Source organism: Scardinius erythrophthalmus (genome assembly GCF_964197995.2).
Source record: "Scardinius erythrophthalmus genome assembly, chromosome: 23".
NCBI classification, from domain to species: Eukaryota; Metazoa; Chordata; class Actinopteri; order Cypriniformes; family Leuciscidae; genus Scardinius; species Scardinius erythrophthalmus.
The window spans coordinates 9875394-9894266 of NC_138243.1; the positions used below are offsets into that span (position 1 = coordinate 9875394).

The 18873-nt window shown below is 38.6% G+C and overlaps 1 protein-coding gene across 2 annotated transcripts in view; it reads right to left on the bottom strand.

Annotated features, from left to right (window-relative positions):
• Positions 1 to 18873, bottom strand: part of mtrex (Mtr4 exosome RNA helicase) — a 39567-nt gene that overhangs the window by 578 nt on the left and 20116 nt on the right. The window contains exons 13-26 of one of the 2 annotated variants that reach the window (XM_081353794.1): positions 17265 to 17375; positions 16236 to 16337; positions 14859 to 14984; positions 13166 to 13316; positions 12701 to 12873; positions 12465 to 12533; positions 10506 to 10634; positions 9299 to 9409; positions 8487 to 8675; positions 5112 to 5275; positions 4837 to 4942; positions 3237 to 3293; positions 2599 to 2761; positions 1160 to 1265 (exon numbers count right to left, since the gene is read on the bottom strand). In XM_081353794.1, coding sequence (XP_081209920.1) covers positions 1160 to 1265; positions 2599 to 2761; positions 3237 to 3293; positions 4837 to 4942; positions 5112 to 5275; positions 8487 to 8675; positions 9299 to 9409; positions 10506 to 10634; positions 12465 to 12533; positions 12701 to 12873; positions 13166 to 13316; positions 14859 to 14984; positions 16236 to 16337; positions 17265 to 17375 — 1757 coding nt within the window. Of the gene's footprint in view, positions 1 to 1159; positions 1266 to 2598; positions 2762 to 3236; positions 3294 to 4836; positions 4943 to 5111; positions 5276 to 7438; positions 7604 to 8486; positions 8676 to 9298; positions 9410 to 10505; positions 10635 to 12464; positions 12534 to 12700; positions 12874 to 13165; positions 13317 to 14858; positions 14985 to 16235; positions 16338 to 17264; positions 17376 to 18873 lie in introns of those variants that run through there. The other variant, XM_081353795.1, reaches the window with a different exon arrangement.

Below are 18873 nucleotides of genomic sequence, written 5' to 3' on the forward strand. Positions count from 1 at the left end.
AAATATTATTCCACCTGTTACATCAAATATTAGCGTGTCACCCACGGGTACCGTCAACATAAGCCCGCGTGCAGGACTCAAGATAACCCTTATCTGAGTCCTGCACGCGGGCTTATGTTGACGGTGGGCGAACTGTCATATTTGCATATCTTTTATAGAGGGTCCCACAATGCATTGCAGCAGACTGGTGGACGACTACAAATATACTTTATTCTATATTGAAAAGTATTGATAATGCAATCCAATTAAAAATGGTCAGCTATTTACTTGACATTTGTCTGTGCTGTATTATTTAGACTTGTTAAAATTATTGGCAAGTAGCTTAATGACATACTAACATTCAAATGTATTGGAATTGATTTTGACCTACATATTTGCTAGCAAATCAAATACTAAATTAGCTTAGCAGCATGCTAACATCCAACTAGATTGGAATTGATTTTGACATTTGCTAGCTTATCGAATAGTGTAATTGGATTTAGCAACATGCTTAAAACAGTGTATTGGAATAAATTTGAGCCACATTTTTATGCTTAACACATTATTAGCTTAGCAATATGCTAACAAGTCTCGCACTTCTACCTACATGTGAAGATCATTTGCGCAGGGCGTGTAGTGTAATTACATGAACAATGATGCTCATGGCTACACAAGTGGAGTTTAACGTGTCGTTGCATTAGGAAAAGTGTCAGATGGCAATTCATAATGACAAACTTGAGCTCTTCTATGGTTTTCCCTTTCATGCTAACTAGTTGAAGTGGACATGTTCATAGCTAGTTAACTAAACACTTCTGGTTTAATGGAACAGAAGGGAAGGAAAATCTTGTGCCCCCTTGAGTATGGAGGTCTGTTACAGCCATATGAATGCAAAAAGATATTTTGAATTGCATAAATTACTTCTTTCAGCGCTATAGATTTCAAGGAAAAAAATAAAGTCTTTGTTGTAAACAGTTAAAGCACTTGATCTTGGATTGTGGCTTTATAGTTAACGTTATCTTATATCTCAAGCCCACAGGTTCACAGAATGTGATCAATAATTCAATCTTTCCAAGATGCTTCACCAGTCAAGTGCTTAAAGCTGCCCACAATAAACTGGATACTCTTCACATGGCTCTATTTAGCTGAATGAGTCACACCACGAGTCTACAGCATGTCCTACCCGTTGCAAACTTGTTCTCCAGCTCCGTGTTTCCAATGGCCTTGGCCGCCTGGCACATCTGCCTCATGAGCTCCTCCAATCTGCGCATACAGCGGATTAATACTGCCTGAGAGAGAGAGAGAGAGAGAGAGAGAGAGAGAGAGAGAGAGAGAGAGAGAGAGAGAGAGAGAGAGAGAGAGAGAGAGAGAGAGAGAGAGAGAGAGAGAGAGAGAGAGAGAGAGAGAGAGAGAGAGAGAGAGAGAGAGAGAGAGAGAGAGAGAGAGAGAGAGAGAGAGAGAGAGAGAGAGAGAGAGAGAAGAGAGAGAGAGAGAGAGAGAGAGAGAGTAAGTCCTCTCTGTGCTCACTACATACCAATCACATATGGTCATTTTCAGTGCTTGTAACCCATAGTTCCAATGTCCAGTTGCATTAGAAATGTTTATCTCTAAGAAACCTTTCTTGGCACAAGGGGCTTTACTGGCATGATGTTCCAAGATCTCCAATGAGACCAATCCAGTACGAGGTGAAAGGGGGATGGAGAGAAAGTAAATAGGGGAACTTCTAAATTTTTCATATAACATCTCTCCCTGACCACAATTTATCACTACAAGTGCTTTGCTGTTTGCTAATGCACACGAACACAGCCAAAATCTCACTCAGGGGCTGGAGCACGGACACATGGGGATTTTGATTTATTTTTTGACAGAAAGACATGAGATCCGCGTTTCAAGGCTCGCGTCATGCTGTGGACACGGCCAAATCTCTGGACAAGACATGCTGAAGAGACGTCTTAAACCCTTTCATTTCCCAACATGTCTCATGCGGCACTTAAGTCTGGACCAACAACAACATCGCCGATTCCCACTTTTCTCACAACCTAATTACATTTGTTCATTTCTGGGAAACAGATGATATGAAAATAGTCTTTTTATAGTAGAACTCAAAACAAGCCATTGTCGGGAAATAGAGCTGGCCAATATAGGTAAAAAAATTATATATTTTTTACCCAAATATCAATAGTTGTGTTAGTGCATTAAAAAGTGTAATTTCTCCAAATATGGAGAGCCATAATATAGAGCAAACAGCGACTATAATACTGATTCAAAAAAAAAAAAGTAAAAAAAAAAAGGTAATATACAAATATAACAAAAAAGTATAACAAATGAAATATCATTCTATGTACCAATATAACTAATATTTAATAAATTAAATTCAACTGTGTATATTTTAAATATATTTTCTATAAATATATTTTACACAACACCTTATATGGACTTAAGTGAACATTAAAATGATTCACTGATACTGATAGCCTAAGACACAACACTGGCCAAAGGAAAAGAGCCTTACAATCACAGCAATGTTTAACATATGCTTTAATTCGCAAATATGCGAAAGCTCGACAAGCAGAAATGCAGTATTTTTGTGACGGCTGACTGTTGTTCTGAGGGAGCTAGTACCTTCAAACACATCTGTCATTTTGCATATCTGAGCGAACGAGGAGCCGTTGGCCCAGGTGTAGACCACATCCATCAGGTGCGGGCGGAACTGGTTCAGGTAAGTGTCCTCGTTCACGTCCAGCTTGGCCTCTGCGGACACCTTAGCAATTCGCTTGGCACATTCCTACAACCACAGCAGCAGAACACACACATTCAAGACAATATAGGACAATTCCCACCGCAGCCAATTTGGCTTCAGAAGCTTGGAATATTATATAAAAATGTGGATTTAGATTTATCGGCCAATATATCGGGTATCTGCTTTTAAATATAATTAAATATCGGCCAAAATGTTCATATCGGTGCATCCCTATTTTTAAGAGTGCCATGTCTTAATTTTATACTATACAGCAAATGTAGTCGTGAAATGAGGCCATCAAACTGACCTACATGTACCACACAGAAACTCTTCACACACTGTAAAAACTGTTCAAAACTGAGTCTATGGAAGATCAGACTGACCTATCTGCATAATCCGTGAATGCAAACAGAGGAGGGAGTTTAAGAGTTATTTGGTAAATAGTGTGTGTGTGATAGTGAGCTTGTAATGTGAAGAATTTCAGGGTGGTTGAACAAGTCCTCCCCCTCGAACACACTACCTGCATCTGTCGCAGGGGTCCCGCCAGCTGCTCTGTCAGTTTGGGCATCTCATTAGCCTGTGGACGGGAATAAAGGAACACTGTCAGAACAAATATACCACAGTGCACAGTGACAGTGTCTAAATGATGCATAATAGGAATGTGATCTGCCAGGCTTCATGGGAGAGGCTTTCATTTTAGTTTTGAACAATGGATGACATCAAATATGTTTAAAATGGATTGACTTCTTAAAAGCAACAGGTAAAAAGCAACAGGTAAACTCTCCATCATGTGACAAAACCCCTTAAATTTAAAGGCTCAAAAAATGTCAATTACATGTTTGTGTGTTACACCAAAAGACTTAATTTGGCAGGAAAATGTTCTTAAATATTAAGCAGTACAGCAGTAATGTAATATTTTTTCTAAGAAACAATAATTGATTATGCTATATTATACATCTACTACTATTTCCTCCTTTTATTTAGGATTTCAGGACAGCTCAACCACATTTTGGTAAATTTTTTTAGACTTAAAACTTAACTTAATTCAAGTCACTATGTATGAATTGCATTTCTTAAACATTTGAATCAATTAATAGATTAGGCTAGGGTGGGCGATATGACCAAAATCTTGTATCACAACGCAAGTCATTTTATTTAACACGATCACAATATAGTTATTTTTTGCTTTAAATAAGGTTTTAGGATATACATTTTTTTTTCCATACCATTGAAAATTCATAAATCTCAATCACCAGGATTCACTCGACACTTTCACCCAGTTCCATGGTAAAATAAAACGTTTAAACTTCTCTCTCTGCTGTGGGATGCTTTTCCTTTCTATCCCAGTCTTTCCCACCAGTGTATGGCAGGTGACAAGGCTCAAATTGACAGATGACTACCAAGAATAAGCAGCTGTCCCATGACCAACACGCTTCACGAACCAACATGCACAACACACGGCACAACGGGATCAGACATGATACTGGGTGAACAAATGGCGTGTTTGGGGTGGGAATATCTGTCTGTGTGTGATTTTCTGTTTTTGCTACTGTACCTTTAAAGCCCAAAGCAAATACAGCCGAACAGTCTTTCAGTAGTTTGTTTAATCTCTCCCGAAAAAAAAAAAAAAAAAAAAAAAAAAAAAAAATTATATATATATATATATATATATATATATATATTCTTTTTTTTTTTTTTTTTACTGTGAAACTACGTCCATGGCTAATTTGCAGTGTACACGGCATAATTTTCGGCATCAGCATGTATCCTGTTTTTTTTTTTTTTTTTTTAATTCTGGCTGCATGTATGGAATTTGAAAACTTCCAAATTAACAAAACTTTTCTTACAAATTGACCTACAATACAGTATCAAATCAAATATATGATACAATTTTTATGAGCTAATTTCCATATAGTGCAATCATTCAATGAAGGAGGCATGCTCTTCACAAGTCTCAAATAGAAGCTGGGCCTTTGAATAGCCTCATTCCCTGCATTCATGACCGTTTCAATACAAACACAACTGGTTATTTGGGCCCATAACTGTCATAACCCATTGACTTCTCTCATATTACATCCTCACCACATCTCAGCATGTGCATGACGACATTTTGGCCTTACGTTTTCCTGGAAGACGAAGCAGCTGAGGAGCGCGGTGGCCTGCTCCGCCGTCAGGTCGTTGAACAGCCCGTTAAACACCATCTCTGTCAGCAGCAGCTCATCTGCACTGTAAACACAGGAAATACACAAGACGCTTTACACACAAACCTGAGTATTCAACACAAGGGCTGTTAGGGTGAAAAACTGGAGTTTTGTTTGCTTTTAGACGCATGTCTGTTAGCTATAACTGTTTAGAACAAGGACTAGAATTGTGAACTAGAATGATTTTTTCTTACCTGCTGATCTCACAGGCCACGCGACCTTTCACCTCGATGACATCAGAAGAAGTGGCGAACCCCAGGCGCCGCAACACGCGCTTTCTGCACTTCAGCTCATCCATCTGCAGCACAGTGCGAGCTCTCTTCAGCTCACGCTTCGCCGCTTTAATGTCCCCTGCAATCTGATACACACAAGCACAGTGAGAAAACACACATATTACTGCTTTAAATGTGGTTTACCACATCAACAACTACATGTTCCTGGAACAAACGTACATTAAGACGCATGTTCCAGAGAGAAACAACAAAATAGTAGAGCTACTCATAACACACCTGTCACACGCTCTTGCGTACAAAATACACCATTAGAGCTTTCCACAAACAAACGGCATCTGTAAACACGCACATGAGTTTTTTTACTTCGCACTCAGTTAAAACGTTTGGCATCAACAAACTTGACGGCAGAGGCGCCACATAGAAAACAAGGCGGTATCTGAAGTGTAATGATTTAACGCATAGACTTCACACTCACAACACACTGAATAAACAAAACTAGTGGAGACAGCGCCACCATCTAAGTGCATAAAACATGGGCAAACATTTGTCTAACTTAAGTCATGGTTCTTTGCTCCACATGATGCAGAACATTTTTCTTCAAGATCAGCCAACGCATGTGAAGTTACTACTCTAGAACACACTTTATTTTTGCTGTACGACAAACACCCAAACGGAACTGCTGTTCATGGAGAAGAGGGCGGCAAACAGGAAGTGGGTAGCACGTTCTTTTTTATATTTTCAGTTTTCATTTACATCATTTTATTTAAAAGTTTAAGTAATTTTGTTATGTGCTTTTATCCTTTTTATTAGTTAGGCTTCTTTAATATTTCTATTTAGCTTTATTTTTATCGCTGGTTTATTATTTAGCTTTGTGTTTATTTCAGTTTTAGAACTTAGTTGCCAAGGCAACATTTCTTTTCTTTCTTTTTTTTTAGTTTTGCATCTAGTATTTATTTTTATATTTTATTTATTTATATTATTGATTACTGAAAATGATCTTTAATAGTTTATTTTTATTTAAGACATTGATAATGCCCTGAACTGAAAATATCAAAAAACACTTGATTGCAGCATTACCTACGGATCAAAAGTCATAAATTATGGTTCATGTACTCATAGTCTTTGAACTTAAAATCCTATCAACATCAGAGTGCTATACATTTCAGCACTGACCTGTAGTGACAGAGGACAATATTAAACACTTAGCTACCATTCACTAAAAGAGGAAACCCAAATCAGTCCAGATAGCTAATATCAGCTGAGACAGTAAGGTTAAATGGTGTTGGCCTTCTAAGGCACAATTGATTCACCCCTTACTAGACTCTGCCCTAATGCCATTACCCTCTTTACAGCTTATCTGAGATCTTTCTAAAGTGATTCAGGCTCAGACTGAAAACAGGACACTGAGAAGAGCCAAACTGTTCTCAAGCAAAAAGGGCAAGAATTTCTCACTCCCCCAGAAACCACATCCAACAATCAACACATGCTTTAGAATTTAATAACCACACTCACTGTATGGTGTATTGCTGATGCTAATGTGTGGTCTGAGTAGTCTACAACTAGGACATGAGGTCAATGAACCTCACAATGAGGGCATCTGCACCTCACGATAAACCAGAAAATGTGTCAATAACCTGAAAGAGAGTGAAGGTCATTCAAATCACCCAAAAAATAAGATACATTGAATATTTTATAATAGACTTAAAAAGCAAACATATGACAAAGTCTGGCCAGCAATGTTTTAAGAAAGTCATGAGCAGTATACTTTAATTCAAAGAAATAAAATACTTAATATATTAACATGTAATATAAAAAAATAAACAACTAAACTCTAAAATATTAAAATTATATAAAGATAAAAATTAAACTCAAACACAATATAATTTTAAATTATAAACACTAAGTTTTTAAATACTGATACGCTAAAGTATATTTCAGGATAATCCAATGAATATAATATTTTAAGAATAAATCCAATAATTAATACAATTCTAAGAGAAATAACAATATATTAATTATAATATATACATTATATATTTTAAGTAAACAATTTTTTTTTTATATTTTTACAATATTTTAAGTATAGAAATAATATACTAAGAGAAATAAAAATCACATGATATGAAATATCATACAATATTTATACAGAATTTATTTTAAAGCTGCAGTCCGCAGTTTTTCCTCTTTGTCGCCATCTCTGTTTGAAATCTGCAATTGCAGTTACTCGCGGAATTATCAGCTTTACGTGGGTTGTGCCTCGGCACGGCACAGCATGGATTAATCCAATGTTTTGAGGAGAATGTGCAGCTGTCGGTCGCCGCACCGGTGTGGATCCTGGCATTCGCAATCACAGATTCTACTTTTTGGAAGTATGACCAACATAAGGATTTTCACTGGAAAATGTCATCCAACTTTTGGCATCCAACAGTAACATCCACTTTTGTTCTGACCAACTAAGGGAAAAAAGCATCGCAGTAAATCACGCTGATTAAATCTAACGATCGCTTATCATATCACGTCAAACCGTACAAATTATACTTTGTTCTCAAATTGTTAATGTTAACAACATTCGCATTGCGTGACTACATTTAATGCCCTTCCAATATTATCCGTGTTTTCGCATGGGCCCGGTTGCAGTCTCTTTTTTTTCTGTAGCCACTCCGAAGTCTTTTGCATTTTACAATGGGTGAATCTCCAGTTGTCACTGGTGATTGTCGTTTGAACTTTTTATTCAGGGTGTGAAGAGACTTTCAATCAGCATAAAACATTTCTGGAACAAATCAGCTACCCTGCGTTTAATACAGAAAGTATTAGGTTCTCTAGGCCATAGTGAAGGTTCAGTTCTGGGTTAGTTCCTGTAGATCTTTATAGAACAGGGTTGATCTAACCAAGTCTAATCTGGTTTGGAGGGATTTTCCAAGTCTCCATGATGCATCTGACCATTTGATCCCATAACGCATACTCCCAACAACAAACATAACCCATGTGCAAAGCCTACAGAGACCGTATTAAAACAAAAACACTTATCCTCTTAATACCGTTGCACAATGTGGTCAACTATGTGGCCGTATGATTGTTGTGATCCGATCCGAGCACCTATTCACCCTGCACTAAAGCCAGTTTCCAGCTTTTGTTTGGTTCTGGTGGACCTTCAAGATTTCAGCTGCAGGAAATGACATCCACCCCGTCTAGCACGCTAAACAATGGAGCCATATTTCAAATGACATTTGTGACTCCTACACTGACCAGAAAAAGGCTGCGTCTATGAAAAGAAATGACATTTATATCATTCCAGCTTTGACTTCTGCACATTCACGCACATCCTAGAGGACTCACCAGCGCTTTCTTCTCACACAGTGTGTAAACTGCCTCCAGGTTGGGGTCGCTGTGCAGGGGGTGCGTGTACATCCTGTGCTCGAACGCCTCCACCTTCTGAATGACCTTCTTCAGCGCTGGATCCTTGATACCCATGTCGTCTATGGGATCAAGCAGTGGAACACCATCTGGGAAACGTTTCTGCACCTCCTAGGAATGAGAAGCAGTCATGTGCTTTAATCTTTAAAATCTCTCATTATTATAAAGATCATCACTCAACGGCAACTAATTGAGGCCAATTCGGTGAAGTGTAAAGGAACTGTGTGATTGTGTAGGGAAGGGTTCAGGATTAACAAGATTAAGCAATTTGCTACACTCAGCACAGAACAACACAGATGTGCCCTAACTTTTTGTAGTGTAGTGCATGTGCGGTAGTATGCAAAAGTGGTAAAATGCCTCAGTATCCCTCATTTGAATAATTCCCACCCAAGGCATATGCAAAAAAAGAGGCAAGTCCTGGTTGAGTTGTGTTGTTAGTGTGTTGAAACTAGCAGTTATGGTAAGGGGCGCTGTGTTTTCTGAACATTCAAGCATAAAAACCTGTTCTAGTAGAGCCCAAAATCAAGCCTAAATCAAGACATTGTATAAGGGCATAATAGGTTCCCTTTAATACAGTGATGTGTTAAGTTAATACCTAAATACTGATCATTTTGAATTGAATTGTGTAAAAACATCTTAATTTTTAAATGAGAATTTATATATAAAAATAAAAAATACACGAGAAGTATGCCATTCAAAATATACCCACTGTGTGTGTGTGTGCGTGCACTGACCTGTATGGATTTAAGCATGCTCTGTCGGTTGTCGTAGGGCCGCAGGTCTTTGGGGATGTAGAGCCGAACAGAGCTAATGGAGGTGATGAGATGAAGAATCACAGGAACAACCTGAACGATAAACAGACAGTTCTGATTGGACGAACCTCCTCCGGCTGCCTCTGCATGAAGAACTTCACATCGTGGCCATATATGACCAAAACACACAGCGAGAAGCAGGAGGGTCAATCTAAACACATTTAGCAGGACCGGCGCAGACATAAAGCAGAGTTTACGAGCCCACAGAGATGGGGAAGAAAAACAAGAGCCATAAGCTAAAGCCATTGAGCCTCAAACCTCTGGAGCGCCGGCTGAATTGCTTAACGTTTGGGGAAAGAGGTCAAAAGAGGAAAACAATGACAAAAATCACAGCTGTATCGTGGCACTTTGTGATTTTTATGCTGTGACAAGTTGTCGACAAAAAAACTATTTTCAGGAATTTAAATAAACCTGAAATTAAATATAAATATTAGATCATTAAATCACATAAGTTTGGTTTTAATTTTGTTTTTTGATTTAATAAAGTTAATCAAACACTTCACAGTCTCCACTGCATAAATTATACATTTAATATAGATTAATCTTTATTAAAGCTACAAAAGGTATTCAGGTCAAGAACAGTGAGTGATTTTCTCTGTCTTGTTCTTTGGTTAACATTAATGACACAGACAGCAGCAAGGTTTATTAAGCTGCTGTCACTTTAAGATCAGAAAGTGCATGTCACGGACCTGACACAACTTTTTAAGGTCATTTAAGACTTTAACTAATTTAAGACTTTATAAGGATACTCGCCAAAGCGAGAAACGGCTTTCTGTGCGCACAAGTCATGTGTCACACAGACAGGAAATTCACAGACAACACGTCAGTACAGATTTAAGCTTTTTTTTACGTTTTTGCATCTTATCGTGCTTGAATGGTTTAATAGCACTTGAATGAATGATAGCATGATCATATAATATAAAAAAATATTAATATAATATTAATATAAAAAAAATGCTCTGGTAATTGCGTAAATACTTATTCATATTTTAATAAATATTTTTAAACACGTTAAACTGGAGAAAAAAAACTCATGCGTTAACGCGTTAATTTCAGCAGCACTAGTTTCTATATGTAATCTAAGCTGGTGTGTCAATTCTGGAGTATGTTAACCATCAAACACTCTCACCTGCATCTCGCCCTTTTCCCCTGGGCCTGCTGGTTTGGCTGCCTCTGTGGCCGCGTTCTTTACGCTGTCTTTGCTGCAGTGGACCAGAACCTCCACCACAAACAACGGGTCAACATCACCACCTCCAGCCTACAAAGAACATACACAATTTTTTTCTGCACCAAAAAAAAAAAGACAATTTGTTTTTTCATGACCATTTAACACCGACTCCATGACCTTTAAGGGGGTCCCATTATGCCCTTTTACTGTTTTTGGGGTGTACTAGAATGTTTTTCGGGTGTACTAGAATGTTTTCATGCTTGCTTCAAAAAATGCATTGTTTTTCACATATTTTACATTATTACAGCACCTCTCCCCAGTGTCTCTCAAACGCTTCATTTTCGATGAAGCCCTTTCCTTCCGAAATACAAAAAGTGCTGTGACTGGTTAGCTGGCCCAGTGTGTTGTTAGTCCCGCCTCTTCATAACCGCGAGTTCTGCTTTAGTGTAAATATTGAGGATGGTGTAAATTTCAAACCAATTCAAGCCCGATTCAGACCCTGACAATGTTAACATACAAGAGGATCGTGCAGAACGGATTTCATGCACGGACTTCACAGAGTTTCAGAGTGGTATGTTTTTTTTTACTTTCTTATACATTATAGATGCAATGTTATCCACCATTAAATCGTAATATTTGTCGGAAAACTAAGGTAATACAAACAGTAATCGATCACTAAACCATGGTTAATTTTCCTAAGGATCTGCGAAGCGTCTTACAAAAGCGAGAGCTTACAAAAGCAACAGAAAACAAGCTGTTCTTCATAGAAATGTGCAGCGCACAGATAAACGTTGGGGTTACAATGTTCAGGAACGGTATTAAAAATAAATTATAACCACTCCAAGTTCGTCAGCCTTAGGAAGGTCAAACAAATCGAGTTTTCGAAATGTTGGATGGAAAAAAAATGTCTCTGACATGGCGCCAACACTGTCTTCTCTAACGCAGCTCATCTAGGCCTTGTCCCTTTTTTTTTGTCCATTCCGTGGGCGGGCATTATTTAAACGAGTAACATTGTGACTCACAAGATCCGGAAAAAACGCGTTGTAGTCCAAACGAGCCGTTCAATGTAGTTTTTGTAAAGTGGATTCTGTTAAATAAAATATCTCTCTCTGGAACGGACTTTGTAACCTTGCAGATCTTTTTTATGCTCAAACAGCAACATTATACACTAACTAAAGTTGAAAAAGTGGAAAAGCAAAATAGGACCCCTTTAAAATAATTGTTTTTTTGCTACTGGGCATTTCAGAACCAAGTGGTGATACATGTCATCATGTCTGATGAAAGAAAGCTGCCCGTTCTTGCAGCTTAAGCCTGGAATACACATCACGGCTTTTAAAAACCGTACAGTTTTTAAAACACTAGGCATCAAACACCTGCTGATTTAGTTAAATGGTTACAGAGAAAACTGAACATCACACACTAAACGACTGAAGATCACACTCTGCCAGACTTTAAGGGCGTGAGTCTACCAAATCATTTGAAAAAAATATGCTTTGGTGGAGACACAGCCTAAGTCTTTCTAACACAAACTCATGCAGAAATGTGTCTCATTGCTAGGAGAAACAAAAACTATTCTAAAATTGGATAAAATGTCAAACATGTTTGATATAATCTGAATGGATATAATATGTTTTGTGATCTCGGACAACTTCGACTGCCCAAAATCTGCAAGTTGTCTCTGACTTTCAGCAACTAGCACTGACTTTACTTTTGCACAGATTTTGTCCTCGATTTGTTGTCTAGACATGTAGTGTATTACAGCCTTTAGTTTACTTTTTTCCACTTGGAAGGACATTTTGAGTTCTGAAAGTACAAGAACTAGTACAAGTCTCAAAAGATCAAGGAAAATTTGATTCCTCACGACATGACCTCTTATAGTTGGGCACTTTAACCACAAAAAGAAAAAAAAACAGATAATACCTTGACATTTGCCTTCTTTTGGAAATTGACGATTACACCCCAACCAAAATCCAGATCTTCCTTTTTCACCTGGAAATGAAAACCCAAAAAGCGTTTAGCAATTTCAGTTTCACTAAACCAACAAAACCAAGCAGGTCTGAGGGGCTATATTTTCCAACAAAACGGTTGCTAGAGTTAGATGAAACATTAACTGTATTTGCACTGTCTTTGTACAGAAAGAGCCACTGGCCATTTACCCTGACCAGTCTGCCTGGCTGCAGGAAGGGCAGGCAATATCTCGGTTTATGAACAAACTCCTCAATTTCCTTGCCCAGTTTGGCCAGCTGCTGACGGATCTTGTAGTAGGTCACCACGCTCTCTTCATTGGGGATTCGTATTGCATTATACTCCTCCTCCAGCTTTTTCATCTCTGTGAGAATCACAGAAAATAAAGACACAAGTGAGAAACAAAGAAGTTCTGTAACAACAACCCAATTACTGATTCTATGTAAATTCTAATGAACAAGAAAATCTAGTTAACCAAATGTTAACTTGTGTTGTGCTAAACCCGTATGACTAACAGACTTTTCTATCAAACACAAACAAGGACATTTTGAAAAATGTTCCTGCTATTCTGTTTCACAAAGAACAACATGATGATGCATAAATGATTACAGAATTTATCTATGGAAAATAGTCCTTTAAATCATAATCATTCTTACTCTCCACAACGCCAGGCACGGCTCTATAGTGCTGGAACTGGTAGAAGGATTTCTCCAGCATGTACTCTGGGTTGATCTCCTCCACACGCAGTAGATTGAGCACCATGTTGTATGTCAGGTGGAATGCACTGTTCAGAGGATCTGCCGTACCCTACGAGAATAAAAGGTGTAACCCAATAAATCATGAATCCAACACAATCCATTGACACCCATACGGTGGAAGAATGAGGGAGTTCGCTACATTCATTCGCTGTGAACCGAGATGTGGAATATGCCGAAAGTGCTTCGCTTTGAAATATGCAGTGCAAAAGACTATACACTTATGCAGCCTTTTGAGATCTGACAAGGGCACTAAGCCACATCACGTTTTTGTTCACTTGACAGATACATTGCCAAAGCAGTCACACACACACAAAAAAAAGACTTTTTATGTTATATTTGGTTCATTATGAAACTGTGCCAATTCAGATTAAACTATGGTGGGCCGCCAGAGTCTAGGTAATAAATGGGAAACACTGATATAATAAAAAGCACATTTACCCACAATTTTTACTTATCACCTTAAATGCCAGAAAAATCACATGCATAAACATTACAAGTGAGGACAAATGAATAGTCTAATCAGAGTTTTGAATTGAATCACTGAAACAATTTGAACAAATTCATAGAAACACATCAAGGAATCTAATCATCTTGAGCCAAGGAATCAGAGGGAATATTTTGTTTTGTTTCTAGCCTTTAGTTCAAAAGTGTGTGTGTGTTCACTACTCCTAATGTGTTGGTGCACTAACTTGGATGGGTTAAATGCAGAGGACAAAATCTGAGTATGGATTACCATATCTGGCCTTCACATGTCAAAAAGAAAAAGAATTTGGACAGTTGGTGGCAATAGAGGGACTGAGTTAGAGACTTCAAATTTGCTATGGTTAATGTTGGGACTGTCCTGTATCTGTGTGACAAATTTCACAATTTCATTTTTACCACAGTTTTATGGGCTGCCATAGACGCCAGAGCAGAAAACTAATGGATGAATAAAAGCTTGTGCTACCAAAGCAAACATCTCTTAAATTCCATAACGCAAATAAAATAAAACGTTCAACCAATGAAGCCTTTATACATGAGTAAACAACTGACCACGCTAAGAGTAAGAAAACCACAGAGCTGTCTATAAATCAACAGGTTTTGCAACACAGAGTCTGATTCTACGCAGGCCCAGAGAAGAAAATTGAGAAGGCACTACTGATGTGTGCCAGACAACTCATTTTAGTGACTTGGCTTTCTCAGTATTCTCTTTGAAACTTACAAAAGACCCTAATAAAGTACAATTTGAATTCAGTCAAAAGGGCATTGAGCAAGACTTTTTAAAGGACCCCAAGTAGAGATGGGATGTGGCAATCCAAGCTTCAGAGGGGGGAATCGTGAGTCTGCAGGGACGAATCCTGGCAAGCAGGCATGTGAGACCGAGAGAGCTTATAGACTTCATGTTAAAGAGTGTATTAATGAATGGGGCGGCCCCTTACAGAGGGTGCCAAGGCTTAGAGGAGGATAAGGGGTTTAGGATCAGAAAGTTTGTGCGTCAGAGTGTGTTGGCCATCACCTGAACAAAACTTGAGGAGAACTGCTTAAAAAGAACAGTTCACCCAAATATGAAAACAAAAATACAGATTCATCATTGTCATGTTGGCATGTTTACCTTCAGTAACTGTTTGCCAATCGCAGGGCTCATCTTCTCATCCACCATGAAAATGACTATTCCCCTCTCATCCATTCCTCTTCTGCCGGCACGTCCTGACATCTGGATATACTCTCCAGAGGTGATCTAATGTGGGGGGTGGAAAAATACGAATTCATTACTATTGCAGAAGTTAGTTAAATTAACCATACACAGTACGTGTAATCACACTGTTGGCTAAAAACGGTTTTCTGAATTATCTACTACAAAAAAAATCTATAAGATTATATTAAACACTGAACATGTACTTTACATTAAAAATTTAATTTTGACAAGAAAAACAGTCTTATTTACAGCAAACCAACTGTAAAGGACACACCCAAACATGTAGTGCATTACATTTAATTAGATTTTATTTAAATATGAATTAACTTATGTATATCCTGTTTTGTTCCATTTTGTTTTGTTAATATTTATAGAAATGTAATAGTTAATAAATGGCTCAAAATAAATGGCTACGAAACTGTACAGTTACCAAGGACTAAAATGGATGAAGTGTTCACAACTGGTGCACACTGTTGAAAACAGTTGTGCTGGTAAATATTTTCGTGAATACCGTGATACATTTTTTTTTAAATGATTCTTTGATGAACAAAATTTTTGTTGTTGTTGTTGTTGTTAAATCTTACTAGCCAAACTTTTGAACTGTTGTTTATACTTTATATTCTGCATTTCTCTCCATTGATTTTAATAGATCAGGAAAATGGGCGTTCTGTTAACGTGCATAATGGTGGTAAAATCACCACAAGATGTGGTTGTTAATAGATTTTGCTGTAGGGAAACATCTGCAGTTGCCCAAATGATAAGGTTTCCATCTGAAAGTTCCTTACTGGTACGGTTCTGATAAATCACAATCTGGAACCAAACTCAAACAATGTAACATATCAGCCCATTAGTTTTGCAAATATTGTTTTTGCCTGATAACCCCTCCTAACATTCCTCTGCTATATTACAGCAACCCATAGCTGACCCCAGATCAGTCTCATCTTCTATTAACTGCTAAAAGTCCCAGAGAGGGGCTCAGTGCCTGCAAACTTTGAATGTTCGTTTTCTGGCAGACTCATGGATACCAGATGTTCCTCACAAAACGTTTTAGATGGCAGCTTCCATCGCTCACTCGCTCTGTGCTGGAGTATTAAGCCAAGGGCCTCTTTTATTCACAACAGCTTGAGTCATTGCCTCGCACTCACGCAAACAATACGTGGCAGCTTGGACAGCACCGTTGCTCGACCCTGTGTCCTCTCTGTGCAACGGTGGACGAAGAGGCAAAGAACTGCATTGGGAAATTTGATTAGTGATCTTGGTGAGAAGCAGGATAGAGGATAGGTTGTGATTTACCCAGCGGAAGTCTTTGCCGTCAAATTTGCGTGCACTGGTGAAGAGCACGGTTCGCGCAGGCATGTTGATTCCCATGGCAAATGTTTCTGTAGCAAACAAGGCCTAGAGAGAGAGAGAGAGAGAGAGATGTTACACCAAACCATTACCACACAGACACACACAAGCTATGAGAATTTTGGCTTAGAAACTAGTGAGGTGTCTTAAAGGGACAGTGCACCCAAACACAAATCTCATTCCTTTAATCAAACCTGTATGACTTTCTTCCATGGAACACAAAACTTTTCCGGGGTGGACGATATGACCTAAATCTTTAAATCACAGCACCTGTCTATAACTTTATTTTCGCTGAACGCTAAACCTAAATTTAAATACACATGTATGCATACATACACACATTATATCAGTAGATGCATTTCTACTATTGGATGGTTGAGTTGAAATGAAGAAAAAAACAAAACTGAAGCCATAAAATCATTTTGTGTGAGCAGCGCACAACTCACGGTATTGCTCCAAGAAATTATAGTGGCATTAGATTAATTAAGTTTAAAGTCAATGTAAATCTAAAGTCTTTGGTAAAGTGTCAAAGTTGGTGCACTCATCACTATGAATGGGAGAAAGTGCAATGCGTAATATGGCGGAATAAGTCCCGCCTTCTAAATAAGAGGCAATCGCTCATTGGTAAAGCCATCGTCTCCCTGCAGCTGCCACTAGAAGCTCTGGCTGCCAGAGAGAAACAGTGTGTTCTGAGACGCACGCCTAGGACGCCACATGCACACTGGCTGGTCCAGCCTGAAAATGAAGATTTGTCATGATTTGAACATTTAGAAACAAAATTCTTGAGACAGCTGTTGTCATTTTGACAGCTGTTTGGAAACATTTTGTTTCCCATGAGAGAATTTTCATACAGGAAAAACAAGATAGTGAGTGAATTGAAAGTTGTCAGACTCAGAGTTGTCAACTCTGAATGACTCCATGTTCAGCCAATGTGAAAGTGTTTATCCAACATTACACAAAGGTTCATCCAGTCACCTTTATCAGACCCTCAGAGAACAGGATCTCAATGGTCTCTTTGAGGATCGGGAGGAGGCCGCCGTGATGAATCCCAATTCCTCTCTTCAGCAACGGCAGAACATGCTCCACCTGTTGAGAAATGATCTCGATTAAACACACACAGCTTCAGGACTCGGACAGGCCATTACTGCGTTTAAATCACAGCTCAGTCAGATCAACATAGTGAAGCTAATACCAGCTTAAAGCTTAAACCAGCTTAAAGACCTAGTAACACCGAGGCCGAATTTTCCAAGACACAAACAAGCACAACAACATTTTCAAGGAATGGTTGACCTAAAAATTAAAGGTCCCGTTATATGCCCCTTTTCACAAGATGTAAAATAAGTCTCTGATGTCCCCAGAGTGTGTATGTGAAGTTTGAGCTCAAAATACCCAACAGATCATTTTTTACAGCATGTTTAAATTGACATTTTTTGGGGCTCAGAAAAACGAGCTGTTTCAGTGTGTGCCCTTTAAATGCAAATGAGCTGTTGCTGGACGACACAGGGGGCGGAGCTTCATGAGCTCGCGCTCAGTCTCTCAGGACAAATTCATCTCACGGAATGATGATGATATCAGAAACTCTCAGTAACGGCGTTCATTTCGAGTCGGACAATAATGCCTACAGAGTCAGAGTGCTGTATAGAGATGAAACAGGTATAGTTTAGTAGTTTAATTACGGTTATTATAACGTATTTTTCATCTGCTTGTATGTATCCATTATTTATTAACAGCATACAAGTCTGCTGTTTCGGACCAGGTCCGAATGATGATCAAACATATACTGATGAGTTTAATAAAGTTTATTGTACATCACACAAAAGATGAAGCGTCAGTTTTACTTCAGAAAATCACCGTAAGAGCTGAGTAAACACAGTAGCCTAAGTTATAAGAAGTGCGCAAGTAGCCAGTAGAGTTGAGGGAGCATTCCTGTGGGCGGAGGTTAGTCTAAACACGGTTCTGGTGATGTCACTAAAGAAGGAAGTAGAGGGGTGTAGTCCAAACGGGCCGTTCGATGTAGGCGACTTCTGTTAAATAAAATATCTCGCTTGGCATTGAACTTTGAGCTTTATAATTTTACAGATATTATTTATACTCTAACAACAACATTACACACTAACTAAAGTTTGAAACATGGGATCACGTAGAACGGGAACTTTAAAAGTTGGTCATTGTTTACTCGCACACCTGGTCAAGCTTAACTCTTTCCCCGCCATTGACGGAATTTTCTGGCTTTCAGTGTTTTCACGGTTATACAGTAGGGGGCGCTATTACGCATCTTCTGAAAGAGTAATGAATCTCCTGATCAAAACGCATGCGAAGATGATGCAGAAACAAGCGATATATGTAATCATTTGCACGTGTAAAATAACGCGATCACCAGCATCAAACAGCATATAAATCAAAACCGTCGACCTAGGACGAGCTATAGGACTGTGAAGCTTTGGGGATGTTGTTGGACTCGGATAGGCCAACAAACTCTTTCCTACACACTTTGCAGAACGTTTTACTTTAATCGCTTAAGGCTGTGGCAATCCATGGATACTTCCCCACCCACTCCTCCCGGTACCCGCAGAGACGTTTTAGC